Genomic DNA, 27,966 nt, shown 5'->3' on the forward strand with positions numbered 1-27,966 from the left:
TAATCACGTTCACACCGGCTTCAAATGGAACAAATACAACGAGATACATTACGACTTTGACAACCCACCACCCAAAATCGTCCAGGGATACAAATTCAACATCATCTACCCTGATCTCATTGCCAAACGCTCCACACCGCAGTACTTCCTGGAGCCTAGCGCCGACAACAAAGACATATGAATTCTGTGTTTCCATGCCGGAACACCATATGAAGACATTGCCTTTAAGATCGTTAACTGAGAATGGTAGTATTCCCATCGCCATGGATTCTGCTGCCAGTTCGCCAATGAAATCTTTCAGCTGTGGTTCCACTTTAAGAGATATCGCTACAGGCGATAAGGTGGACAAGTGTGGCGTTTCTATTGCAATCTTTGTTTGTTAAAGGGCTAGTTAAGTTTCCATAATTGAATGAACTATCCCTTTGAGTACTTACCAACTCGGCAAACAATTTCTGTAAATGTATGATTATTTGGTTACGCTCCATAAATGGATTTGAAAGCATTTGCTTTGTATTGGCAAAGGTTCTGATTGTGAAGCACAGTGAATGTCCCATCTTTTTGCTCTGAAATGCAATTGTTCCAGTTTTTATGCAAGAATATGTGTTTTGATATCACACACAGTTAGTGGAAGAACAGGTTTTCAATGGTATAGACTTCAAATTGAGATTGTTCAAAAAGGCAATTTTGTAATTTTCCATTTCACAGGCACTTGGCTAGTGCATTTGATTCCTTTTTAAACAACGTGTCAGTATGTCTTGAAAAATATGATTATTTTGATGTTTCTGAGACACTACATGAAAGATTGTTTTTAAAGCTGTTGTTTGCATGAAATTCTTTTGTGCTCTTTTGAAGATTTTTGAAGACAATTTAGTTGGTTGTTTCCTGGCAAAAGACATTTACAATTACCCACGTTTTGTCTCCCCCCTCCCTCCAAAGACACAAAAGTACATTGAAGACAGTGAAAAAGTAAACGGTAAGGAACCTAGTCAGGATCAACACAATGTTTAATTTGACATGATTGAAGATGTGAGTGATGGATGTAAAAAATAGCACACTAACATCTCTGAAATGTCTGTTTTAAATCTTTTCATCTGGGAAGCATCACCATCTGATTCACATCTGCTAAATATCTTAGAAAGATCAATTTTATAAACAAACATATGTACTGAATGTCTTTTTGACATGCGTATTATAGACATATTGCAGATGAGCAAACACCATAAAAGATTGCGTCTTCCAGATGTAAACACACTAATTAAATAGATGTCTGGATGATGCATGTGTGTGCTGTCGGGGAGAATGCAACATACATTTTTTTTTTTTACAGTTAATAAAACAAAAAGCTGGAAAACATGGGTTGTCCAGACATGACGTAGGACTTCTTGAACCATATTAAACAGACTGTATGTAAATCTCTCAGCCTCTTCTCATTCGTGTCAAATAAAATATGGCATGTACCTAAATTTTGCTGTAAAAAATCCAGTATGTAAAATAAGCTGCAGTCATTTGACACTTATATTGGCATCTTGTAAATACGTGAAGTTCATTCTTGTCCATGTAGAATTGCCTTTAAAGGCAACATGCTTGGAGGCTGCAACTGCAGCAGGTTTTAACAAGAAAAATGTTAAACTCACTGTGGCACAAATGGATGTTGTCAAGCTAAAATAAAACCTGTTGAACAATAGAAATATTCAGAGAAAGAATTAGCATATTTAGCCTCAAATGATACACCCATACATATTGGAAAATGACACTTCCTGTTTCAGCAGGCGGTACTTGGCAAGGATAGAATATGTAGCATTGTGGACCAGGCCTCTGGCGACGCAAAAATGTTTACAATTATATAAAAGATTCAAATGATAAGGTCTGGCTGCATGAAGTGATTATTTTAGCACCTCAGTATCGTTTCCTTTGTTCATAGGGCTCACTGTTGCTGAACTATTGTTAAAACTTGGCTTTGGGAGTGAAGATATTGATTCAAGATAAGGACACAAAATGAACAAGTTTAGCGAGAGTTTGTAGCTGCAAAAGAGGAGCCAGCACCATTGGGTTTGGTGCTTACAAATTGCAAATTATTTAGCTGCATTGGCGAGGCCAAGGTAAGGTTTGCATATAAAGAATTTCAAATGTCAGATTCATCATTTATGTGTCTCAGTGATATCTGACCAGAGGAACCAACAATGGTTGAGAGTCTGTCTGTTTCTCTGGAGTCTGAATACCGCTGGTCATTAGCATGGTTGTTATTGCTGTTCAGGTTGCTTGCTGATGCTATTTTATGATCTGAAGCCTGGTAAGCAGCGATAGTCTCTTCACAATTGTTCATCGCATCCTTAACCTTTCTACGACAGCACGGCAAAGGTAAATGGCCCTTCCAGAGGTTCCATATCAGTAGCACAGCCAACACTAGCATTAATAATACCATTATGACCACTAGCATGTGCTGATTTTCATGAACTTCATGTGATTTGGTAGTCGCAGATCCTGACCACAGTCTCAGATCATATGCTGCATGCTGGGTTTTGTATTCCCGCTGGAATATGGTCTCGATGGAATTGCAGGTGTAGTGGCCATTGGCGTCTCCAGAGGCGTTGAAGATCATCAAGCTGTCGGGGAGGATCTGGAAGGTGTTTGAGGTGGTGACTGGTCGACCGTTTACCTGCCAGTGCACCTGTGCTTGGTTGGAATACGGCTGGCACCACAGCTTCACGGTATTGCCGGGGAAAAAGGAGATGTTCACTGTCTTACTGACACCTGGAACACAAGGTTCGGGTTTAGCTGTAACTTTTGATTTGTTTACAAGGATATACAATGTCAATACACTAGAATGTATTACAAACCTAATGGTGAACACTGACTGGGGTTTCCCTCTCTCAAACTTTGAATCATAGTGCTGTGGAAGAAAAAACATTACATATGTATGATAAATATGCTAATATTGGTTTTAGTACAAAATATTATATAGGCTACAGTGTATAAACTGTATATAAACTCACTGACCACTTTATTAGGTACACCTTCTTATTCATGCGATTACCTAATCAGTCAATCGTGTGCCAGCAGTGTTATACATAAAATCAGGCAGATATGTGTCAGTAGCCTCAATTCATGTTCACATCAACCATAAGAATTGGGAAAAATTTTGATCTCAGTGATTTCGACCATGTCATGATTGTTGGTGCCAGACGGGCTGGTTTGAGTATTTCTGTAACTGCTGATCTCCTGGGATTTTCATGCACAACAGTCTCTTAAAAAAAACATCCAGTAAGCGGTAGTTCTGCAGATGGATACACCTTGTTGATGAGAGAGGTCAACGGAGAATGGCCATACTGGTTCAAGCTGACAGAAAGGCTATGGTAACTTGGATAAACCCTCTGTCCAATTGTAGTGAGCAGAATAGCATCCCAGAATGCAAAATATGTCGAACCTTGAGGCTGATGTACTACAACAGCCGAAGATCACGTTGTGATCCACTTCGGTCAGTGAAGAACAGGAAACTGAGGCTTCAGTGGGCACAGGCTCACCAAAACTTGACAGTTAAAGACTGGAAAAACATCGCCTGGTCTGATGAATCTCAATTTCTGCTGAGGAACACAGATGGAAGACCCACTGCAGCCTCAGCTTTATGTTCTTAGCTGACAGAAGTGGAACCGAACGTGGTCTTCTGCTGTTGAAGCCCATCCGCCTCAAGGTTCAACATCTTGTGCATTCCAAGATACTATTCTGCTCACTAAAACTGTACAGAGGGGTTATTTTTCTTATACCCCCCAAAATAGATAGATGTAATAAAGCTGTTCAGGTTGTCCTGGGAATCCAAAAAAAAAAAGAAAAAGAGAATTCGCTATGGGTTCCTCTAGATTTCCCCATTTCTTAATGGCAGTTTTGGATTTGAGTAAAAACAGGTCTGTGGTAAAAATGACTTGAAGACACGTGGATGTTTTGTTCTACATCATTAATTATGCACAGTTATACATAAATGTCAATTTTGAAGCTGCACTGAAGCAACATACATTTATTAAAAATAAACAGGATGATAAAAATGTTGAGATATGAAAATGTGTAATTTATGTTGCAGATCAAAACATAGAAGTACCTTAATGTAAACTAAATCAGGCACAGACCTTATTTTACTCATGTCATTACAAAAACCCATAGGAAATTCCCAAGGGAACCCATGGAGAATATGCCTTCCAGGTTCGCCTACAAACTGACATCACGGCTAAACAGCTATATTTAAGGTTCATTTTTCATTGTCATTTTATTTTCTGAAAATAAGGAGGGCTCAAGGCAAAAATTACACCGAAAGTGAAGACGCAGATTACACTGAATATCAAATGCAGATATTGCCCCCTTATGTAAAAGTTAATTTCTGACATTGTTTTAGGGTTACCCAGATATGTTCTTGACAAGCTCAAGGACTTTACAAACTAACTGGTTTTCTCACATAATAATATAATTCGTTTTTCCATTACCTGGCTCTGTGTGTGCTGTTTATTGTAGCACAGTGCTTATCATTGAGGTCCCATCCACAATACGGATCCCTGGCCAGAACGCAATCCAGACAGCTGTGGTACCGCCCACATTCATTAATAGACATCTGCACCACGCCCACCTCCGAACCCACATACAGCTGTTGCTGAGAAAACATTACACATAATGTAACTATTGCATTAAAGGAATATTACTGGTTATTTTCAACGTAATGCCTTTGGACATTATCTGCAGCAATTACTGCAAAGTGCAGAACATAAACGTATTTCACAGGCACTTTCACTTACAGTATATTCAAGACATTTTACTATTGCATCTCCTGGGAATCAAATTCATTGCCTTTGCATTTTTATCAGCATGTTTTATCTCTATGTTCTAAATCAGGCCTGTTAGTTACCTTGGTGTTGGAAAGTCGTAAGATCTTGATGGGCTCTGAGGGCTCAAACAGTTGAATCTCTTCCATAATGACCATGTCGCCATCATAATTCACAGCTTTCAGCACTGAACCACTCACTGATACACAACATAGATAAAACACATTTCAGTTAAACATGCTTACACTGCTGAAAAACTTTTTAAAGACACAATTAAAATGTGTTGACAAATTTCAAATTGAAACAGTACGTTTGGGTGGGACATATTGATGGGCTTGTCTCAACCATGAACCATGATTAGCTACTTTCTATTGCTAGTCAGAGGCAATTATTAAGCATTGTCATTGTAGAAAGTATTTTAATGGATGAAAATGTGGATCCGCATATTAAAATGCAAGATGAGCCATTTGTATTTTCACCGAGAAGAGACAAAACTATCTAAAGTAATTTTGTTAACTTTTAGTAGCACACTAGCATATATTTATTTATTAAAGTCTTTAAAACTAACAGACAAAACTCTACTTTTGACTTCAAGGAGTCAAACAGTCAAACAGGGTTCATCCCTGGTAAAATTAAACTCAAGATACATATTCACGAGGGATCTTTACTTGTGCCGATGAACATGACCTGATGGCTGCTCCCGTCCACGGCAGTCGCTGTAGCCACCACAATTCTAGTGAAAGCAGCACCTCTCTTCACCAGCAAGGGGCGTACTCCAATGGGAAAGACTGGAAGGTCCATCAGAGGCTTGTCTTTAATAAACTGCAATGTTTTGTCTGGCAGATACAGAGACTTGGTGATGCTCTTTTCTCTGGCATAATTATCAATGCACTATTACAAGAGAAGAAACACAGTGAATGAGAGTTTGATCGATTATCAGTGTTATTGAATGGGTTTCGGCAAATAAAAGGAAGACTCACTGCTCCAGGTCGTGGATCAGGTAGTTCACCTGTGTACATTATCCACTTTACAAACGACGTCTCCACGTTAACAGGGGCCTTGAATTTGCCCTTCGAGAACACCGATCTGATGTCTTCAATTCTGAACGCACATACTGCAGAGTGTGGCGAGGAGTCCCTGTTAGTTGAACACACCACAAATACTGTATATTATGTCCGAGTCAAGAGGTTTGGGAACTAGTTGACATTATATTAGTGTCAGCCTCAGACGGCATGCACACAGACTGTTTATAAAGGTTCATTTGATGATGTTTACAAAATGTTTAAATATGTTTGTCTGGCTCTTACGCAACTTTGAGGAGTCCGCCTAGAAACTATGTCATGTTTACAAGGTACCAGGTTGCTAAATGTGATGCTTCCAAAGACCAAAAAACTAAATAAAAGGGCTAAAACAGCTAGACACGTATAACAGTCCTGACTTGTCTACAAATGAGAATGTGTGGCACTTTATGAGTGCAGACAGACACAAAAATGCTTACAATGTGATTGGTCTTTTATACATTTATTGTTTGAGTTTCACTTATAAAAAAAGCATACTTGAAAATGAGCTGCGGATGGAGTAAAAGAGCTCAAGACTCAAACTCACGCTTGTGGGGAAAAAACTGCATAAAAAACACAGGTGGTCCAGTTGCCGGGGCACCAGTGGAACACATCCTGAACCAGAAGAGGCAAGATGGTGTTTGGAACAGGACAGTCGAGCCTCGCTTTCAGGAATGATGTCCACTTCCTCTGCAGTGTCCTTAGTCCACCCAAGTCTCCCTGTCAAGGACAAGATGATTTCTCATTGTGGGGACTATATGGCATAGACAGTAACCACTTAGGATGTACAAATCTTTAAATTTCATTGACTCATGCACATGCCATCCCAGATGTGTGACTTTCTTTCTTTAGCAGAGCACAAACAAAGGTTTTAAAAAAATATCTCAGCTCTGTAGGTCCATACAATGCAAGTGAATGGTGATCAGACCTTTGTAGCTCCAAAAATCACATAAAGGAAACATAAAAGTTATCAATAAGTATCCAGTGTTTAAATCCATATCTTCAGAAGTGATATAATAGATGTGGGTGAGAAACAAAACTACAGTTTAGTCAATTTTTACTCTAAATCTCCACTTTCACTTTCAGATGTGTTCTGCTGAACAAAGAAAGCCATACACATCTGGGATGGCATGAGGGTGAGCAAATGATGAGAGAATTTTCATTCTGGGGTGAACTATCCCTTTAAGAAAGAATGCCAGTTTTCTCAACTCTATGTCTGAGAAAAGATCATCTCCCTTAATACGACTCTTAAGTGTGTTTACCTTGCATACACGGGCAACTCGAGAAACTTCCACCTTGGTGTAAGAATCATATTCCACTGCTGTCTCACTGAAGAAGAGGTAAATCTTATCATCATCTCCCTCTGTGTTACTTTCTCCCTCCGGTATGTGGGCCATGTGGATGAAATTTGGTTCTTAAGTGACAAACAAAACAAAATACAAAAGATCTCTAAACGTGCAGTCACACTAGATTTTGTTTTCCATCAACTTATATATATATCGTACGCATACAAATGTGGGAGTGCAGAATCGTAAGTACAAGTTAAAGGAATAGTTCACCCAAAAATGAGAATTCTCTCATCATTTACACACCCTCATGCCATTCCAGATGTGTATGAATTTCTTTCTTCTACGGAACACAAAGATTTTTAGAAGAATATTTCAGCTCCATAGGTCCATACAATGCAAGTCAACAGGGCTCAAATCTTTGAAGCCCAAAAAAAGCACATAAAGGCAGCATAAATGTAATCCATACAACTCTAGTGGTTAAATCCATGTCTTCAGAAGTGACATGATATATGTGGGAGAGAAACAGATCAATATTCAAGTCCTTTTTTGCTATACATTCTCCTCCCTTCCCAGTAGGAGGTGATATGCATGAAGAATGTGAATCACAGGGATTTAAAGTAAAAAAAATTGATCTGTTTATCACACCTATCATATTGCTTCGGAAGACATGGATTTAACCACTGGAGTAGTATCGATACATTTTATGCTACCTTTATGGGCTTTATGAGCTTCAAAGTTTTTGAACTTGCATTATATGGAAAAACATTCTTAAAAAAATGTGTTCAGCAGAAGAAAGAAAGTCATACACATCTGGGATGGCATGAGGGTGAGTAAATGATGTGAGAATTTTCATCAAACTATTCCTTTAACTTTCACCTTTCACTGTGTTCCAAAGTCTTACCTGCACATTTGTACAGTGAAAAGACGATTGACAAATAGAGGATCATAGATTGACCTCTTGGCTCAAATACTGTACAAAGACTACAGACTGTATGATTTCAGTGTTGTAGGAAAGTGAAGTAGATATAACATTTTAATTTAATTATTATTTGTTATTCATAATAAATTCTTTATTGGAATCAAAAGCCATAGATCATGATTTAATATATCCTGTTGCCCATATTTGGCCTGAAGTAATTGTGCATGCTTAAAAAGGAAGAGACACAAATATACACCTAATCTACCAATAACGTGGAAGCAACTCAATGCATAAAGCATGTAGACAGGGTCAAAGGGCTTCAACCAAACATTAGAAGGGGAAGAAGTGATTGGCGGTGTCAGACAGAACAGTTTGAGTGTTTAGAAACTGCTGATGTCACAACAGTTTGTCAGAGTTAACAGAAAATTAACACTGAGGTTTGAAAAACCCTGAACCTGTTCGTCACAAAGCATAATGGCTTCAAAAGACTTGGAATAAAGAGCAGGACAGGACTCAACAAAAAAAGATGGTCTGCTGGCTCGGGCCAGTGTGTGAGAATTTCGGGCCAGTTGTCACATGCCTTGTTGGGTAGCCATCACTTGCCCAGTGCCGCATTGTAAGTAAAAGTTACTTTTGTAAATCTTGTAAATGAGTTTTTCTGCCTTGCAAACATAAAGCTGAAATATGTAACTATTTCTGTGTTAAGACACTTTCTTTATCCTAGCTTAATATGCAGAGACAAATATAAGTAAGCCATTCATGGGTTCATTTTCTCAGAAAACGTAAGCACTGTCTTTCTGTGGCGCTTTGAAAATGACTCTGTTTGTAGTGACGGCGTGGGGGGCGGGACTATCTCTTTGTTTGACCAACGGCAGATGGGGGGGTGTATTCAGAAAACTGTACAAACATTGTTTATTTTTGCAATTCCGTTTAGTGGCACAGAAATGACATAATTCAGCTTTAAATGTTTAGATTTCTGTGATGTTTTGAACATTGCTGTTGCAAATTCTGCTGATTTAAACTTTTCACCAAGGTGAAACATGACCTAGATGGCTAAAACAGATGAGTTGTACTTTTTTGTAATTGTTTAATTTTTTAATTCAGTATGAATGAGTTGAAAGTTAAACTAATCAGTCAGTAATGTTGCATCACATGCCATAGTTTTCCCACAAAGCTAGTTTACTGAAAGAAAAATTTACATTTAAAGGGACAGTTCCAAAATGTAAATCCTCTCATCATTAACTCATGCCATCCCAGATGTGACTTGAAAGACTTTATTTCTTTTGCTGAACACAGATTTTTAGAAAAGTAACTCAGCTCTGTTGGTCCATTTAATGCAAGTGAATGCATACAAGTAATCCTTACGACACCATTAGTTAAATCCATGTATTCAGAAGTGATATGATAGGTGTGGGTGAAAAACAGATCAATATTTAAGCCCTTTATTACTATGCGAATCACACAAAATAAAATAAGTGGATATTAATAGTAAAAAATGACTTATATATATTATAACTTATCTGTTTCTTACAAACACCTCATATCACATCTGAAGACATGGATTAAACTACTGGAGTAATATTGATTACTTTTATGCTGCCTTTATATGATTTTTGGAGATTCAAATTTCTGGTCTCTATTCACTTGCATTGTGAGGACCAACAGAGATGAGATGTTCTTCGAAAAAACTTCACTTGTGTTGTACAGAAGAAAGAACGTCATACGCATTTGGGATGGCATGAGGGTGAGTAAATAATGAGAGAATTTTCATTTTTGGTTGAACTATACCAGTAACAAGCAGGTATACCTAATAAAGTGACCACTGAGTGTGGTCAGCCACATTAAAAACATTGATCATTCAAAGCTTGGCCTTGCAGTAGCTGTATTGTGTGTGTGATTGTGTGTGTGTGTGTGTGTGTGTGGGTTTGGGTGGTTTGGGTTTTTAGGTTACAGATTGGTAATTACAAAGGTATTATTCAATAAATGTGGTTTATGATGACATTTCTAGTGTCCCCATAATTCAAATAGCTTAAAAAACATACTAAATTATGTTTTTTTTTATATGTAAAAATGCAAAACATTTTTTGTGAGGGTTAGTTTAAGAGAATAGAATCTATGAATGAATGAATGAATGAATGTTACATTTATATAGAGCTTTTCTGAAACTACACTCAAAGCGCTTTACACAGTGAACAGGGGACTCTCCTCAATCACCACCAGTGTGCAGCATCCAACTGGATGATGCGACAGCAGCCATAGTGCGCCAGTACGTTCACCACACATCAGCTATTGGTGGAGAGGAGACAGCAGAGTGATACAGCCAATTAATGGATGGGGATTATTAGGAGGCCATGACTGAGAAGGGCCAATTGGGAATTTTGGCCAGGACACTGGGGTTACACCCCTACTCTTTTCGAGAAGTATAAAAATACAGTATAAAATTATTTCAAAATCATCTATGAGTCCTCATAAGGATAACCGCACCAACATATGTATGTGTGTGTGTATGTGTGTGGTTTATATGTCACCATTGAGCCAGGTGCTTGTAAACGCTGTTCGTATAGTTTCCTCTGAGCTGCGCATCATGACTGGCTCCGAGCCCCTGAAATTCATTGAAGTGGCAGAGTACAATGCTCCATCTGCAAGAGAGAAAGAACAAGAGAGAAATACAAAGATGACTAAAGATGATGTGGAGCACTTTTGTAACTAAATTAACACTCCAAAATGACTCCAAATTAAAGGAACATTTAGAGTTAAATACAAATTTAGCTCTATAAACAGCATCTTGTGCATGCTTTTTATCACCCCAAAAAGTTATTTTAATTTATGCATGTTTGTCAAAAAGAGCAGGAAACATATTTACAATAATAATGCAAAAACAACTGAGATCTATGGGGCAAGTGCTCTAAGTGTCTGAAAGCAGCAATGTGAAGTTTGTATTTTTGTTAACAGACTAACATTAATTCTTAAAAGTGCACTCTTGTTTGTTTATCTTCTGTTTTGTGTTTTTCTCCATCTTATACTACACACATCTCGATTATGAACATTCTTGTATTCAATCAAATAAAGCGAAACGGGAAACGTGACTTCAACTAAAACAACTCAAAAATCTTTTATTTCCTTAACTCAAAAGCATGAATATAAATGGAACACAGTCAGGGCATGTGTCTGCTAAATCTCTCTCCCCCTGTCTCTAGCGTGGTTCCTCCTTATATCGCTCTCTCCCCATTGCTCACTGCAATCACATACAAGTGTTAGACATATTGTGCTCAGGTGTGTGCACCCTTACCACCTCTCTCTCTCTCTCTCTCTCTCTCTCTCTCTCTCTCTCTCCGGATGAACTTATCATATTTTAATGGGGATATAATTTATTACAGCTGACAGTTACACAAGCAGACAAGGTTTGAACATTAACCATAGTGAGATAAAACTTAAATTCATGTCTTTTTAACAATTCTGTGTATAAATTTGAAAACTTTTTATTGGATCAATACAGGTAAACATCATATTATGCGACTACGCATTACTTTATGGAGAGTTTACGACCTACTAGTTAAATGTTGCCTTAAGAACAGGTGATGCGACCAAATTAAGCACTGACTTAGTTACAAACTAACTAGTAAGCCAATAATATGAACTTTACCTCCTAACTTACATGAGAACTTACGTACAACTGGCGCAACCCTGCCCAGGTGTCAGCACACATGTCAGAATTGAGATAGGCTAAGAAAACATGATGAAACTAAACATGATAAACAAAATACATCCTCAGCCGTCAGAGTCAGGTTTCAGACATCAGATGAAAAAGCAGCAAGTCTCAGGAAAACCTCTGTCAAGTCTCTTGAATTGCAGAGAAAATAAACACATTTTTGTGTTCTGTATTACTGTCTTTGATTATGATAACATTGAATCAATCTTTTGGATATGAAATTAATAATTTTTTCACTCGTGCTAGTTTAGGACACTACATAAACAGTTGTCAGTAACTATGGCTGCTGTGTGCTAATTCCCTAGCGACTAAAAAGGACTATAGTTTGGCTTGTTTTGAGTTGTTGTTGCAAGTATAAATGAGACTAACACAGATAGTTTCACAAGCTAGCAACCAACCTCAGCCAGTTTAGCTACCAACTCTGCCTAGCGAGCAACTCTCTGCTCATTCTGAGACCTTTTTGTCTAAAGCCGTTTCGTCTTAGGCCATTTTGCCTGATGTTGGAAAATGCAATTCCATAGACTTACTTGGCAGAGGTTTTCCTGATGTGTAATGTGTAATATTGAAGAATGCAAATGTGCAAGATATTTTTCTCGGTTTTGTTATTTGCATATACAGTGTATGCATTTTATTCTGTAAAACATGTTGAGAATGTTCATGTATGTTGAAGATACTTAAATATATTCATAAAGATTAATATCTCTACATGTTTACCTTTCCCGGTACTTGTTGCAGTGTAGGAATAGTAGGTTAAGCAAGGTTTTATATAGTGCATTGTGTTGCACAATTCTTGCACGCAGCAGGCTTTAAAGAAAGAAGAAAAAAAAGTGATATGTGTAACGGGGTGCCTGTGCCCCAGTGGACCTTTATGTCTAGCAACGCCCCTGGTTTGTAGCAAGTATATTGTGTTTGTTGTTTATTGTTTGGTAAGCTTGTTTTATTTACAAGTATTTTTATGTTTGAGCATTGTCTGAAAGTGCTATATAAAGTAAACATGTTATTATTATAGTCATTATTAGTGGTAATAACTCAACCCATTGCATGACAGATGTCATGTGCTGTCAACATGGCAGCGCCCATGAGGGGGCGACCCGCTCCATGTAAAAGTTTATAGTAAAGCTTTTATGGGGTTTCTGATATGACTAGTCTTCAAGTATTGTGAATGTACAACATTTTCAATATATATATATATATATATATATATATATATATATAGATATGTGTGGGCAATGGGGTGGCCAGGCTTCAATCCATGGTGGCCACGGCCACCTCCTAGCTCCGCCATTGGAAGTGAATGTATATGAGGTATATTTTAGGAGAGTTATAATGATGCAAAGAGAAAAGAAAATAGATCGCTGGAACGCAGGTGTTAGTCATTCACCACTAATCTTCCTGGCCTCGCTCTACCAACACGCCGCTCGACTCGGCCCTGCTCACCACACTCGGTGCACTTTTAAGTATGTGTTATTTGAGCTGCTGAATTTATCAAGGTCATTCGTTTTAAGGTGAGACTACTTTTCTAGGTGAAGGAAATGTTGGTTTTAAGTTACCAATGAAGATCGTGTAGGTGGAGTTTTCTCCAACAGTGTTTTATGGATAGTAATAACACGTCCCTTTCTGTTAAGAATATCATGTGAATGTTACAGTATTAACCGGGTTTATGTGGTCATGACATTGTCCACTTGAAAGATTGCATGTCACTTTAAACAGGCAATGTTCTTAATTCTATCACACCCGTTTTATGCTAAAATGTATAGAAGTTATCTGCTTCCTCTTTCAAATCAAAAGTGGCCAATTTTAAATGCTGTGTTGCACAATTGCCTACTAACTTTAATGAGTGTATTAAAAAGCGCATAATAGACGATAAATTGTATTTAATCTGGAATATTCCTTATACTTGCAAGCTTATTAATAAATGATGCACTACATACCGACCAACTCAGATGTGTATCGTTGAAAAGGATCAAATGGACATTTTCCCTTGCCATCCTCTGTTCTGTTCTCAAATATTAGCTGACCATCAAAATAAGACTGAAAGAACAATACATGCTACACTGTCAATCACTGAATATTGAGTATTTTACATTTATAATGATCACTAACACTGGGTGACACTCACCATGTATTTGCAGGTTGGATTGAATGCTTTGGTTCCGCAAACATACATTCTGCCATCTTCCATTTTATGAAGAATTCTGATATAATTTTTGCAGTCATTCTAAAATAAATAAATGGAAGTAAATATGTGACATGATCATTTTGAAAGAAAGCACCATACTAACCCTCTCTCTCTGACCATAATGTCAAACCACTTCCTTTTCTTACATTTGTCAAAATGATCTCTGTGATCTATTGAAGTTAACTTTGAATCTGTTGAACTCTATTACTATCTTTACATCTCAACACACAGGATGCAATTTCTCATCTGTGGCTTTGATAAAACAGTGTCTCAAACGAAAACCTTTCTTAGTAAGAAAGGTTTTATATGAAGACATCCTGACACCTTAATAACTGTATTTATTAATTCTTAAATTAAACTATTATCAATTAATAATTGTCATTGTTTAAACACAAACAGATGAAACATTTTATATTCAAGAAGAAAATATGTTAATTAAAATGATTTAAAACTCACCGTAGCATCCTTTCCTTTATTGTAGCACTCCTTCTGCTGCTGGCTTGTGACTTGCCAAGTCACCTGACATGAATAAATACAGCATAACATCATCCCAAAATACTAAAAACACATAGTAGCCTATTTAGATTTAAATGGCTGATTTTCACGAAAACATGCAGCTCAAATTTCACACTAAAATCAAAAGGGAAATAAAAAATAAGAAAGTATATTTGACATGAAGGAAATAAAACCTATTTTAGGACCATTAAGAAATAAGTAATAATTTTTTAAGTTTATTATACATTTTTATTATTATTTTATTCATATTTTGTATATAATTATTTCCAAATTAAGCACATTCCCCCAACTGTGATTCTCATTATATTTTCATTACTGTAAAACAGTATTTTCTTCATATATTACAGTGATAAATTACTGTAATACAATGATTTTTTTTATTTTACTCAGCATAAATTGAAGGCAGGACAACAAAGTCAATCATGATGTAAGCAGCAATTCTGTCAATGTGCTTACTTGTCATGAATAAAAAAATGTTGCAATGCAAATCATCTAAATGCTCCTAAAAGTACTCTACACTTGCTTTAAGCAAAATATAATACATTATTTATTTTACTTTTGGGCTGAAATATGACCCATGCATGCTTGTGACAGGTTTGGTGAGTATCACCCATTAGCTCATCATTTATACCCTGAGAACTACCATTGTGAATGTAACAAGAAACCAGGAAGACTTACGACAGCATAGTTTTGTTTACACTAACAAGCAGGAAACTAATCTTTCTTTAGCATAACAACATGAAAAATAAAAACTGCTGCAACTGTTTTGCAACTATGCATTTGGGGGGGACTTTTGAACTCTTTATCTCTCATGATCAATATACATCAGCACTGCACTTTATTAATCTTACACTGGAATGTCATCAATTATATTCTCTCTTAACAACATACTGGCAACTGACTATCAACCAACAGCCTGAATGTCAATACAGCACATACAACCTACTGTATATTTTATATATACTATTTTTATTGTATATTGTGTATTCTATATTGTGTGTATTGTATACTGTATATTGTATATTATTATATCTATATTGTGTTGTATGTAATTATGTGTATATTAGATATGTGAATTGTGTTGTGTAAATCTGATGTTTATTGTAAATTGGTATATGTCTCATCGCTGTCATGAGTGCTATGTTTCTCGGAACGGCACCCAAGACTTGGAACCACTGTTGCACTTGTGTATATGGTTGAGTGACAATAAAGGGATTTGATGTGATTTTGATTTGATGCTTGTTGTGAAAAGCGCTATACAAATAAAAATGACTTGAACACAAATTATGATTTTTAGAAGAGTATTTCAGCTCTGTAGATCCATAGAATGCAAGTGAATGGGTGCCAAAATTTTGATGCTCCAAAAAGCACATAAAGGCAGCATAAAAATAATATATATGGTTCCAGTGTTTTAATCCATAACTTCAAAAGCAATATAATATGTGTTGCTGAGAAACAGATCAATATTTAAGTCCTTTTTTGCTAGAAATTCTTCTCCCTACCCATGCATGCAGAATGTGAATCACCAAAAACACAAGAAGAAGAATGTGAACATTAAAGTGAAGATTGACTGAGCAGGGAGGAGAATTTATAATAAAAAAAGTCTTAAATGTTAATCTGTTTCTCACCCACACGTATTATATTGCTTTTGAAGTTATGGATTAAACCACTGGAGTCATATGGTTTACTTTTATGCAGATTTACGTGGTTTTTGGAGATTCAACATTTTTGCACCTATTTACTTGCATTTTATGGACCAACAGAGCTGAGATATTCTTCTAATAATCTTCATTTGAGTTCAGCAGATGAAAGATATTCACACATCTGTAATGGCATAAGGGTGAGTAAATGATGAGGGAAATTTCATTTTTGGGTGAACTATTCCTTTAAGAGCTTACCATGCCCTTCTTGGCTGTAATGTCATTCAGGTCGAGTGCAAAAATGGCTTCCCTTGCCCCCACGATGAGCATGTTCAGATCTTCTCTCAGAAGCATCGTGGTATAGTTCCAAACACCCTCCACACGAAACAAACGTCCTCCGTTACCTAACAACAACAGAACGTCAGCCAAATAATGAAAAAGTCACACACAAAACAACTAGATCATGTCATTTGAGTAGAAAAATAGTACAACTAAATCGGTTTTGAGTATTCAAAATGCTATGATTTCTTTATGCTGTATAAAAGAATGTGGAAGAAAAGTTAAATGCACTTACAAAAAAGTACCTTGTTATTATTAAAAAACATACCACGGAAAAAACATGTTCTTTGGAAACTACTTGTAAACGTAATACCCTGGGACCTACCGATTTCATTTTTACTATTAACAATTTTTATTGATTCCATTAAACAAATTAAATAAACAACAGAAAATGTGGAATCAAATGATATAAAATGAAACCCTTCCCTGCCGCTACCGGGTGTCTATAAAGTAACTTAATCCATTCAGTAAAAGTATTTCCGAACCCGTATACACTACCAGTCAAAAGTTTGAAACACGTAATCATTCTTATTATAATTTTTTCCCACATTTTAGAATAATAGTAAAGTCATCAAAACTATGGAATAAGATAAATGGAACTATGGGAATTATGTTGTGACTAAACAAAATCCAAAATAAATCAAATCTATGTTATATTTTAGCATCTTCAAAGTAGTTGTCACATTCCCTGTTGTATTTTGTTTGTGTACTTTTATGTTGAAATTCTTAAGTTCGTGTTTCCCAGTCATGTGATGTCCTGTTTTCCCTCCGTGTTCATGTGTCTTGCTTTCATTGGTTCATTGTTTGATTACTTTGTTATCAGTCCTAGTTTGTCATTGGTTTTAGTTCATTGCCTTGTTATCTTGTTTAGAGTTCTGTTATTTCATTGGCTTATGTTTCCCCATGTCCATGTATTTAAGCCCTCATGTTTGCCATTGTCTCTTGTCTAGTATTGATGTTAGCTTGTGTAACATAGGTCTAGTGATGTTGTTAGTATGTGTAACAGAGCCCTTGTCATGTCCTGTTCTTAGTCTAGTTTCAAGTTTATGTCTAGTTTAGTCCACGTGTTTAGTTCATGTTCATGGGTATAGATAGGGTTTCTTGTATTATCATCATTTTGGTAATATATCTGCACTTGGGTCCTACACATTGTCATCGTCATTGCCATTGTCCGCTACAATCCGTTACAGTAGTCCCCCTTTGTCTAGAATTTGCAGACATGTACTCTTGACATTTTCTCAACCAACCTCTTGAGGTATCATCCTGGATGCTTTTTAAACCATATTGAAGGAGTTCCCATTTATGTTGGGCACTTACTGGATGCTTTTTTATTTGGTCAAAGTCATCAGTTTCAAAAACTTTTTTTATACATTTATTGTTTTATAATTAAATAAATTAATATGGTGGGACAAATATATTTTTGTCTACAAAACTATATTCAAACATTTAAGCACACACCTTCAGATCAAAAGATTATTATGATCATGAGAAACATTTCAGTCAAGCGTTTCAAAACTTTTGAACGGTAGTGTATTTCCAAAATCTTAAAAAGATAATCCTATTCTACCATATCAAATGCCTTCTTGGTGTCAAGGGAGATGTAAGACCAAGATTTTTTACCCATCCTGTGGAGCGTCAATGTTGTTCTAGGGGGGCTTACACACTTTTGCTTCACTATGATCGAGGACTGAGTCCATCAAAAGATTAAAGTCTCCTCCCAATATTATATCATGAGGGGTGCCAGTAGCTTGCAACATCCTTTCAAGATAAAAAGCCCTGATCATCAATGTTAGGTGCATAAATATTATCAACATTTGCCCCTGAATTTCTACTAAAACAATAATGACTCTTCCTAATTTATCTTTAAACTGTCTGAGACATTTGAATTGTAGATGTTTATTTATCAATGTAATGACTCCCCTGCTCTTACTTGAGCCAACACTAAAGAAAACATGTCCACCCCCCATCTTACCAAAATGTTCAGCTTCCTGTGGGGAAAGATGTGTTTCTTAAAGTAACACAATATCATATTTTTTACGTTTAAGAAAATAAATATCCTTCTTTTTATGTGGTGCCCCAACCTATTCGCATTCCATGTGAAGAGAGATAATCCACTCATTTTAACATTTGACATTTTGACATGTTAGAAAATATAGATTGTGTGTCAATTACTTTTTTATAAAAACCACCTTTCAACATTAGTGCAACAATCAAAACCAGAACTTTCCCCAGAACCAAACAAACAGAAAAAAGAAAAAAATCTGCGCATTAACCCCATGCATGACAGCATGGGGTTAATGAGTTCAACCCTCAAAACTCAAACAGTCCCTGTGACAACTTTGCCGTCGGATTGCTCAAGTCCGGTGTTACTACACAAAACAAACTCCAGCCACTAGGCGGAACCAACACATAAAGAAACAAAATGGTGCCCAGCCTTCTCAGACAGTTGAGTATATGTACAGCGAGTCAATCCACTCAGGGGCCACATGAGAATCACCAAATGGCTAAGTCACCCCATTGACTCTATGAAGGACAGTGCTTGCTGCGGGCATGTAAATACTTTGCGGCCATCCTTAATATCTATTCTCAGTTTGGCCGGAAACATCAGTGCAAATGCGATCTTCCGTTTATGTAAGAGTTTCTTGCATTTCTTGAATCGAGCACGTTTCTCTCTTGTCGAATTGCAAAGTCTGGGATCAAGAAAATGCTGTAATTTTTCCAAGAAAGCTTTCCTCTGCTCCTCGCCTCACACAACACAAGATCTTTATCGGATGATCTCAGAAATTTGGCCAGAATTGATCAGGGCCTGTCTCCCTCAGGGGATTTGCAAGCCTGGCCTCTGTGAGCTCGCTCGATTTCCAACTTATGGACTGTTATGTCAAGCAGGCTCGATAAGAGCTTATCCAGGAAATTTCACCATATCTCAGCCTTCCTCATGCTCAGGAATTCCAACAATTCGGACGATATTTTGCCGGGTATGATCCTCCAGGTTTTCCAAAACATGTTGCACGTCTATCTTGGTCGCTAGCAGATTAACAGCCAATTCCCTCTCCAATGACTCCAGATAATCGATCCTTCTCTCGACGTCCCCGATTCTTGTAACCAACTCAGAGAATTTAATTTCCATCACCTTAATTGATCGACGTATTACAGCAAGATCCTCTAAGTCAGCAACAACTTTCATCAGCATCTCAGACATGCCGCTGGATTTCTCCCGCTGTACCGTCCAAACCGAGTCCCTGGTCTTTAGGCCTGTCAGAGGTTTCGGCTTGAGCACATAAGTGTCTTTTAATATCACCAGAGCCTGAGGATTTTGAATTCTTTTCCACATTAACTTCAAAGAACAGATATGTAGCAGGATGTATCAAATCTCACAGGTTTATGACTCAAAAATAACCAAAGATTAGCATAGTGCGTAGAGCTCGCCATTTACACGTCTGCTCCTCGCATGGCTTCACGTGGAACCGCTAACTATATCATATAAGTATTGGCATATTATTATTATGGTAATTAAACACTACCATGCTAAGTGGCCCCAGAAATTATTTTAAGACATTCAGGAACACTTAAAAATGTATGAATGGCATTGGATTAGATAACAGAATGTCAAACCAAGTGGCATTTATATATTAAAGAAATATAGCACAAGCATACTTTCCAAGAAAAACTTTTCACATAAAGAATTTTGTTCAGTTTGATAAATGAATAGATATACTGGTATAATAAAACAATAGATATACTGTTCAAAATTAGGACAAATGTATTTGGACATATTCTTGTTGTCAGTGTCCATAGATAAAGTGACACCTGTGGTTACTCTATTGGTTATATTTAACAAAAGTTAGTTAAACTGCTTTTGGAACTTGTGATCCTGCAGATATTGTTGACTATTGTATGACACATTGCTTTTGATGTTCCTCATTTGTAAGTCGCTTTGGATAAAAGGACTAAATGCAAATGTAAAAATTACTTTTGTTACTAGTTGGTTAAAAGTAATTGCAAAAATGGCAGAACAACTCTTGCAATATTTGCTTGCACCACCACTGCATGATTTGACATTTTGCACCTATCGATTTGACATTACATTACATTCAAGTGTGGTGTTCTACTACAGATTCGATCATTGAGCCATGTAACCACCACAGTACTTTTACAAAGGGTGTAAAGACATTTACATTTGTTGGGATATAGAAAACATAAACTTACTTGTAATGGGCACTGTTTTCCGTGGAATGCTGTTCGATACTGATCCCAGTCCCCCTGTCAGTGTTGCTGGACCCCAGAGGTACAACATGCACAGAACAGCCAGCGGACACATAACGCTGCCTTAAATTCTTCAGCTCTCCAGACAAACAAAAATCTGTCAGAATCTCTGTGATTTAGTTATAAAAGACTGTTTGAGAGTGTCTGTCTTCTGTCTATAAGAGTTTTCTCATCCTTGTCCTCTCTGCCCCTTCAGTCAGTAATGCTTCCATACTGTGATATATGACATTAGCAGCAAAGAATCTCTTCAGAGAACTAGCAGAGAGCCCTGTGAGACCAACTGAAAGAAAGTGAGGGAGAAAACAAGAGTGAGAGAAAGAGATGGCATAAAGAGGCAGAAGCACTGGCAGCAGTATTTCTGTCGTGCCTATAGTGATGCAAATGTACAGGATGAAAGCTTTCTCTCTAAGACCATGACAGACATGCACAGTTCTGCTTAAAAAGACCTCAGACAAAAAACTCCACCACATCCTGTGATACGGTATGACTTACCAACCACAACATGTACATTTGTTTTTAAAAATATTTAAAGGCAGACCTAGAGTTAGCTCCATGGGTGTTCATCGATGGTATGTGCATCTGTTGAAGCCATCAGTCCACATATTTAAACTTAGTTTTTGTAAAAAACAAAAACAAATATTTATTAAAATTTCTAGTGAAGAACTACACTACTCATCATCCTAAAAAGAAACAATCCACCAATCAGAGAATGGCAGCCAACAAAGCATGCAACGGAGCCCAGCATCGACCACCCACATCCATGATGCATTTTGAATGATGCCATACTCTCAAAATACTTATATATTTTGTATATATTTTAATATTTTGCAATTAACTTAAAATATACTGTTTATATACTTATAATCAGCAACTTCAATTCAACTGTTTTATATTTTTACCATAGTTTTTAATTTGATTGCATTCTTCTAAATGCATCATGGGACTGAAGTTCATTCCCTCATGAAAGACATACGTAGATCTTTTTTTTTCTTTTTTTTTTTTTTGTCTGATTTAAAATTATGATTTTTTTGTTTCAAATCAAAGTTTGTAATGTTGTGATTCACCTCAGCGCTTATCGGTTTGCTTCAGGGCTTATAACTCTTTTAAGAAGGATTTTATGGAAGCCCTATGGGAACATTTTTTCCAGAACCAAGATGCCTTTGCATCAAGTGTTTTGCTACATTCAGTATAAATATGGGACAATAAGCATGTACATGATGTTGGACAAAATACGGGATGTCCTGGATAATATGGGACAGTGGGCAAACCTAGGTTAGGGATTTGGTCAAATCTATCATCCCAAGTATGAGCGATAGTAACAGTGATGGTTGACTTAGTATGCAACACGGATAACTGGAATAGAGTGACAGTCAGAGTAAGTAAGAAAAGAGGGTCCCACTATTTATTAGGGGTCTTTAACTACTTTTTACTAACATTAAAATACATACAATACAATGTATTTATTGTGTAACTACATGATGTTCTGCAAAATTCTCACACTGCTTCTGAGGTTGAGATACGGGTAGGTTTAGGAGTAGAGGTAGGATTAGGGGTTTAGGGTAAGAGTTGGGGTAGGGTTAGGTTCAGGGATAGAGGTTGACAGTGTAACTACAGATGTAATTAAATGCAGGTACTTTAACCCTCCTATGGTATTCAAAAATGTCACCTTCCTTTGGTATTCGTGGTCATTTTTGACCGAAAGGTTTAGATGTGTAACCCTTTTTTTGTGACATGATACCATTTCTTCTTTCCTGAGGAACAATACAATTATATTGTATGGAAATTATGCCATTTTTATGTTATTTACATGTCAATTTTACCATTAATTTGCAAATACAAATGCATCCATCCATCAATCTTCGACCACTTATCCAGGACTGGGTCGCGGTGGCAGCAGACTAAGCAAAGTACCCCATACGTCCTTTTCCCCAGCCACATCCTCCAGCTCATCCTGGGGGATCCAGAGGTGTTCCCAGGCCAGCTGAGAGATATAATCCCTCCAGCATGTTCTTGGTCTTCCCCTGGGCCTCCTCCCAGTCGGATATGGCCAAAACACCTTTGCAGGAAGACATCCAAGAGGCATCCTAATCAAATGCCTGATCTACCTCAACTGGCTCTTTTCAATGTGGAACAGCAGCGGTTCTACTCTGAGCCCCTCTCGGATGTCAAAGCTTCTCACTCTAGCCCTTAGGGTGAGCCCTGAAACCCTACGAAGAAAGCTAATTTTGCCCACTTGTATTTGCGATCTATGCTTTCAGTCACTACCGATAGCTCATGACCATAGGTGAGGGTTGGAACGTACACAGATTCTGCACTGATCCACCTGTCGATCTCACGCTCCAATATTCCCTCACTCGTGAACAAGATCCCGAGAGACTTGAACTCCTTAACTTGGGGCAGCTGCTCTCTCCCTACCTGAAGCAATCCAACCTTTTTCCAGCAGAGAACCATGGCCTCAGACTTGGAGGTACTGACCCCTATACAGCATGATGATGCCAACAGGACCACATCATCTGCAAATAGCAGGGATGCAATCCTGAGGCCCCCACACTGGACACAATCCACACCACAGCTGCGCCTTGGGATCCTAGCCATGAATATCATAAACAGGATCAGTGACAAGGGACAGCCCTGTCGGAGTCCAACGTCCACTTTGAAAAAGCTTGACTTAATGCTTAGGGTGTGGACACAGCTCTAGCAATGGTTATACAGGGACCAAATAGCATGCACTAGCAGCCATGTTACCCCATACTCCTGCAGCGTCATCCCCAGGACATCCCGGGGACACGGTCATATGCCTTCTCCAAGTCCACAAAACACATGTAAACTGGATGAGCAAAATCCCATGCCCCCTCTAGGACCTGCATTAAGGTAAAAAGCTGATCCATTGTTCCATGACCAGGACGTAATCTGCATTGCTCAATCAGAGGTTAGACAATCGGACAGAGTCTCCTCTCCAGCACCCTGGCATAATCTTTCCCAGGTAGGCTGAGAAGTGTGATCCCTCGATAGTTATAACAAACCCTCTGGTCCCCCTTTTTATACAAAAGCTAATTTTTGGTAAAGAATTTGTGGATGTGTATGTTTTGCACTGAGGATGTTTTAGAGCAGGCCTATTCAAATAGCGGCCCTTTACACACCTTCAAATGCACTTTACACACCTTCGTACATTTTTTAGCAGTACGCCAGTGGCACAAGTCATGCCAACTATGATTGAATTCATGACAAAGCTGACTGAAAACTTCAGTGACAGATTTCAGGGCTTTAGTCTCCCAATGGAGGTTATGCAGTTTACTCGCGATCCATTCTCAATAAACCATGACTCAAACTTCATTGCAAAAGTTAAAGAGCTCATGCCTAACATTGATGAGAGTGCTCTTCAGCTAGAAATGATTGATATCCAGTCTTCGCTTGCTTTGAAACTGCACTTGCAGTCTGAAGGTCCAATCAACTTTTGGTGTAACCATATTAGCCAGGCTAAATACCCCACAATTAAGAAAGTGTCTGTGCTGATACTGACAATGTTTGGATCCACCTTCACGTGCGAGTCTAGCTTTTCTCATATGAATGCAATCAAAACAAAGGCACGTTGCTGCCTGAGGAATGAGAAGTTATCCCAGTGCCTGAGAACTGCACTTACCACATATGAGCCAGATTATGTTAAAATGGCAAAAGCAAATCGTTGTCACTTCTCCCACTGAGTCACATACTCTCACTGATAAATAAGGTAAACTAAATGAGGAAAAAAATATTCTTGTTATTAGTTAGTTTTCATCAAGAGTATGTTTACAGCACATAGTTAGCAGATTTGTACTTACTGTACACTTGAAATGTTTTTTCTAGTTTCAAAATGTGTACTCACTGTCTGAAAGATATACTTCAGGGATATTTGAATGTTATTTCCCCAAATAAGATTTGATACTTGAAACTGCAGTTGCAGTTTTGCACTTATGACAGCTTTATTTTGATTGTTTGATTTTTTATTTGATTGCTTCTTATGTTTACTGTTTTAAGGGTAAAAGCTGTGTATATGTCTCAGTATTTGCAGTTTTGCACTTTGATGTAGGCCTAATCAATACAACTTGAATGTGTTGAAATAATAAAGGAAACCAAAAGAATAATGTACCTTATTTTATTTAATATATAATGTACCTTTGTATATAGTATATTTTAATTTCCTTCAGCTGATATCAATTTGTCCGCCCAGCCCTCACAAATTTTGGAATTTCCTAGTTTGGCCCCCCCTGCAAATGTATTTGAATAGGCCTGTTTTAGAGTCTCACCCTGTATTTTCAGTCTGGGGTTTTTCTGAATTGTGGCTGATTTATTGATTGTATTTGACAGATAAAAAAAGAATTGCTCTGTTTTTTGGTCTTTTCCAGTCATTTTCTTTTGGTCGGTCAATTTTGACCATGAATACCAAAGGTGTCACTTTGTTTTTTTACGACCACTTAGACTTAATCAAATTAAGCCCAATTTTTTTGGTATGTTCAGATGGCAAATGGAGGAAACGTTACCAAGTCTCCTACTGCTCAGATAAAGGAAACACATTTTTATTACATTATAAAAATGTATTTCTGTAAAAATGACCGAATACCATAGGAGGGTTAAATGTATGTACAATGCAACAACACGTATGCACAAAAAGTACATTGCATCAAACCCTTAAGTACATAGTAGTTATTGACACTTTATATAAACTGAATCTGAAAAGAGAGACAGAATTAATAGAATTATGCTTTTTGGCAGACAAAAAATCCATAAAACCTTTTGTAAATCTTTGTAAATAATAAAAGCTCAATTTTATCGGCTCTGAATGCTCCACAACAACCAACTTCCAACATATCAAACCACCATCAATGCACAGCCTATGGAAACATCCAACATATTTGAAAAGCCAATGTTCATTGCTTAATTTTACTATCAGGTTGCAACAATGTAGTGTTTACTACATAGCATGCAAATGACATGTCAGAGGAGATGAGCTGCAGCATGTTTGACCGTAGATCTGATGAAATAGTGCACATATTTCACCACGTCAAGCACATGTATACACAAGCTTACATAGATATTCTTGTGGGAATTTCACATCTATAGTTCCAAATATAGGCTAACCAATAAAGACTAGTAGACAACTAAAATAAACCATTCTCGCCCACTCTTACACACCTAACAGTATTTGGTATGTCCTCCTTTTTACGTTAATGACAGCATGCAATTGAGATGGCATGTACTCCACAAGTTTGTGCAAAACCTGATGTTTTTTGTGCAAATTGATGATTTGAGAATGTTCCAAAGAACATCTTGTGTAATATCTTGTGAACATCTTCCTTGTGGAAGCAAGGAAATCTGACATTTTGAATAAAGGATTTAACACGGTCAATGTCACAAATTTGCTTGATTAGTTGCTGACAAATAGTGTAGAATCTTAAATAGTTCTTGTTCATGACATGTTAAAACTTCTGTTACCTTAAACCTTACCATAGATCACCATTTAAGTTCCTTTGCATATGAATATAGTAATCAAACAGTGTAAAGACATTTATAAAAATGGTACCATAAAATTCATTTCACTAATATTATGGATCTGTACATTTCACACATGTAAACAAACAATTTCCACAAAATGCAAAACAGTAGTGCTCTCAGTTCCTCTTGAAAATAATACAAGTCCAAAGTTCTCATAATAATGCGCAGTGCTTTGAAAATGTGGGTCAACTCACCATGAAACCAAACTCTCGGTTAAATTCTAAGTTCTCTGTGCTTGCATGAGTGGTTCATTCTCACACACACATACAGCTCCAGTCCTCCTATGCAAAACAAATCGAACTGGTCTGATAGTCAAAGAAAGCACAAGTGTGTGCTGTGAGTCCTGTCTGTGTAGTGTTGTGCAGTGAATGGAGCTCATGGTGTCTGCTGCTTTGTTTGGGACTGAGATAAACTGCTCTGATCCTGAAGTGAGAAGTGAAAGACGTTCTTGTGCCAGAGAGAAAAAAAGAAAAAAACATGCTTTTAAAAGCTGTTCATTCTAAAACAAGTCACCACAAGAGTCAGAGAGTGAGAGAGAGAGAGAGAAAGAGAGATAGAGAGATAGATCAAGAGATAGGAAGGTAAGGATAGGATTTTTTGGAAAACCATGGTTGCTGCAGTAGCACACAAATGTCAACTTAAAGTTGACATAAAACAGCTTCTAAACACCTTTTTAATTTATGTATTATTGACATACATTTGCGGATGTTCAGGTTTGCAACAAACAATCACTCAACATGACAATCAGGAAGAACTTGTTACATACTGGTGGTCAGGTTGGAATATTGAAGATTGATTGGCAATTTTTTTTCCACAGAAATACTTATTTTCATGCTCACATAATTGTACATCAATGTTTACTTAGCCGTCCAAAAGGAACTTATTATAAACTTATATGTTATTTAAATAAAGCTCATTATAATTAATACAGACAAATCCTAGCCATATAGCTAATAGAAATGTCTATTAAAAAATCCATTATTTACTTCATTCATGAATATTTATACCTCTTTGCACGACCCCAAAAAAGGATTTGTAAGATGTAGCTCAAATTTAAGGACAATTTTGCTCACAGGATCAACAACATCCATCAACATGAAGTGCCACACAGAAAGAGACATATTTTTGAAGTATTTTTTAACCAACTGCACAGCCGAAAGCATACAAACCCGGATGATGTCATTTAAAAATTATAATGGATCTAAAATCTCAAAAGACAATCTTACCTATGAGGCATATCCATATTCCTAAAGTAAAGTTTGATATTTTTCTTTCAATTGTGAATGGTCCTGATGCCCTCTAGTGGTTAATAATAAGTATCGACTGCAAACAGTAAACGGAGGATGTAACGCCTCGTTTTGACTAGTGTCCTGCAAGAAGACTACTACAAACCACGCCCCTTACAAATAACCAGCGAAATCCTTAGGTCTCTTGAAACAGTTGGATGCCACATATTCATACACTATGTTTTGTTGTGTTTGGAGTCCCACAGCAACCGTACACCTTTCCATAAATCTAAACCTAACCACAACTGCAAATATATATATATATATATATATAAGTTAAGTTCTTTTGATTTCAATCATTCCGCCATATCACTAGACAGTGAGGATAAATGTGATGAAGAGAAGCTAACAGCATGCTAAGCTAATAGGCTAATCAATTAGCTTGTAGGTTAACAGGAGAAATAAAAACAAATAAATGTTTATTTTATCATTTATAT

General features: G+C 37.1%; 1 protein-coding gene across 2 annotated transcripts; it reads right to left on the reverse strand.

The window, feature by feature from the left end:
* Positions 1 to 992: 992 nt before the first annotated feature.
* On the reverse strand, positions 993 to 26,650 carry sema4e (semaphorin 4e). 2 transcript variants are annotated; one of them, XM_052128604.1, is made up of 15 exons: positions 26,438 to 26,650; positions 20,658 to 20,994; positions 16,371 to 16,516; positions 14,413 to 14,475; positions 13,897 to 13,995; positions 13,709 to 13,808; positions 10,597 to 10,707; positions 7,123 to 7,274; positions 6,408 to 6,580; positions 5,783 to 5,939; positions 5,471 to 5,693; positions 4,886 to 5,001; positions 4,470 to 4,627; positions 2,838 to 2,890; positions 993 to 2,751 (listed from the first exon to the last, which is right to left on the reverse strand). In XM_052128604.1, exons 2-15 carry the CDS (start codon positions 20,767 to 20,769, stop codon positions 2,123 to 2,125), a joined length of 2,292 nt encoding a protein of 763 aa, XP_051984564.1. In that variant the 5' UTR covers positions 20,770 to 20,994; positions 26,438 to 26,650; the 3' UTR covers positions 993 to 2,122. The 2 variants fall into 2 exon arrangements, with proteins under 2 accessions (XP_051984564.1, XP_051984563.1); XM_052128603.1 differs by having other exon boundaries at positions 4,470 to 4,633.
* Positions 26,651 to 27,966: the final 1,316 nt, after the last annotated feature.

The sequence above is a fragment of the Xyrauchen texanus genome, chromosome 6 (assembly GCF_025860055.1).
Source record: "Xyrauchen texanus isolate HMW12.3.18 chromosome 6, RBS_HiC_50CHRs, whole genome shotgun sequence".
Taxonomy (NCBI): domain Eukaryota; kingdom Metazoa; phylum Chordata; class Actinopteri; order Cypriniformes; family Catostomidae; genus Xyrauchen; species Xyrauchen texanus.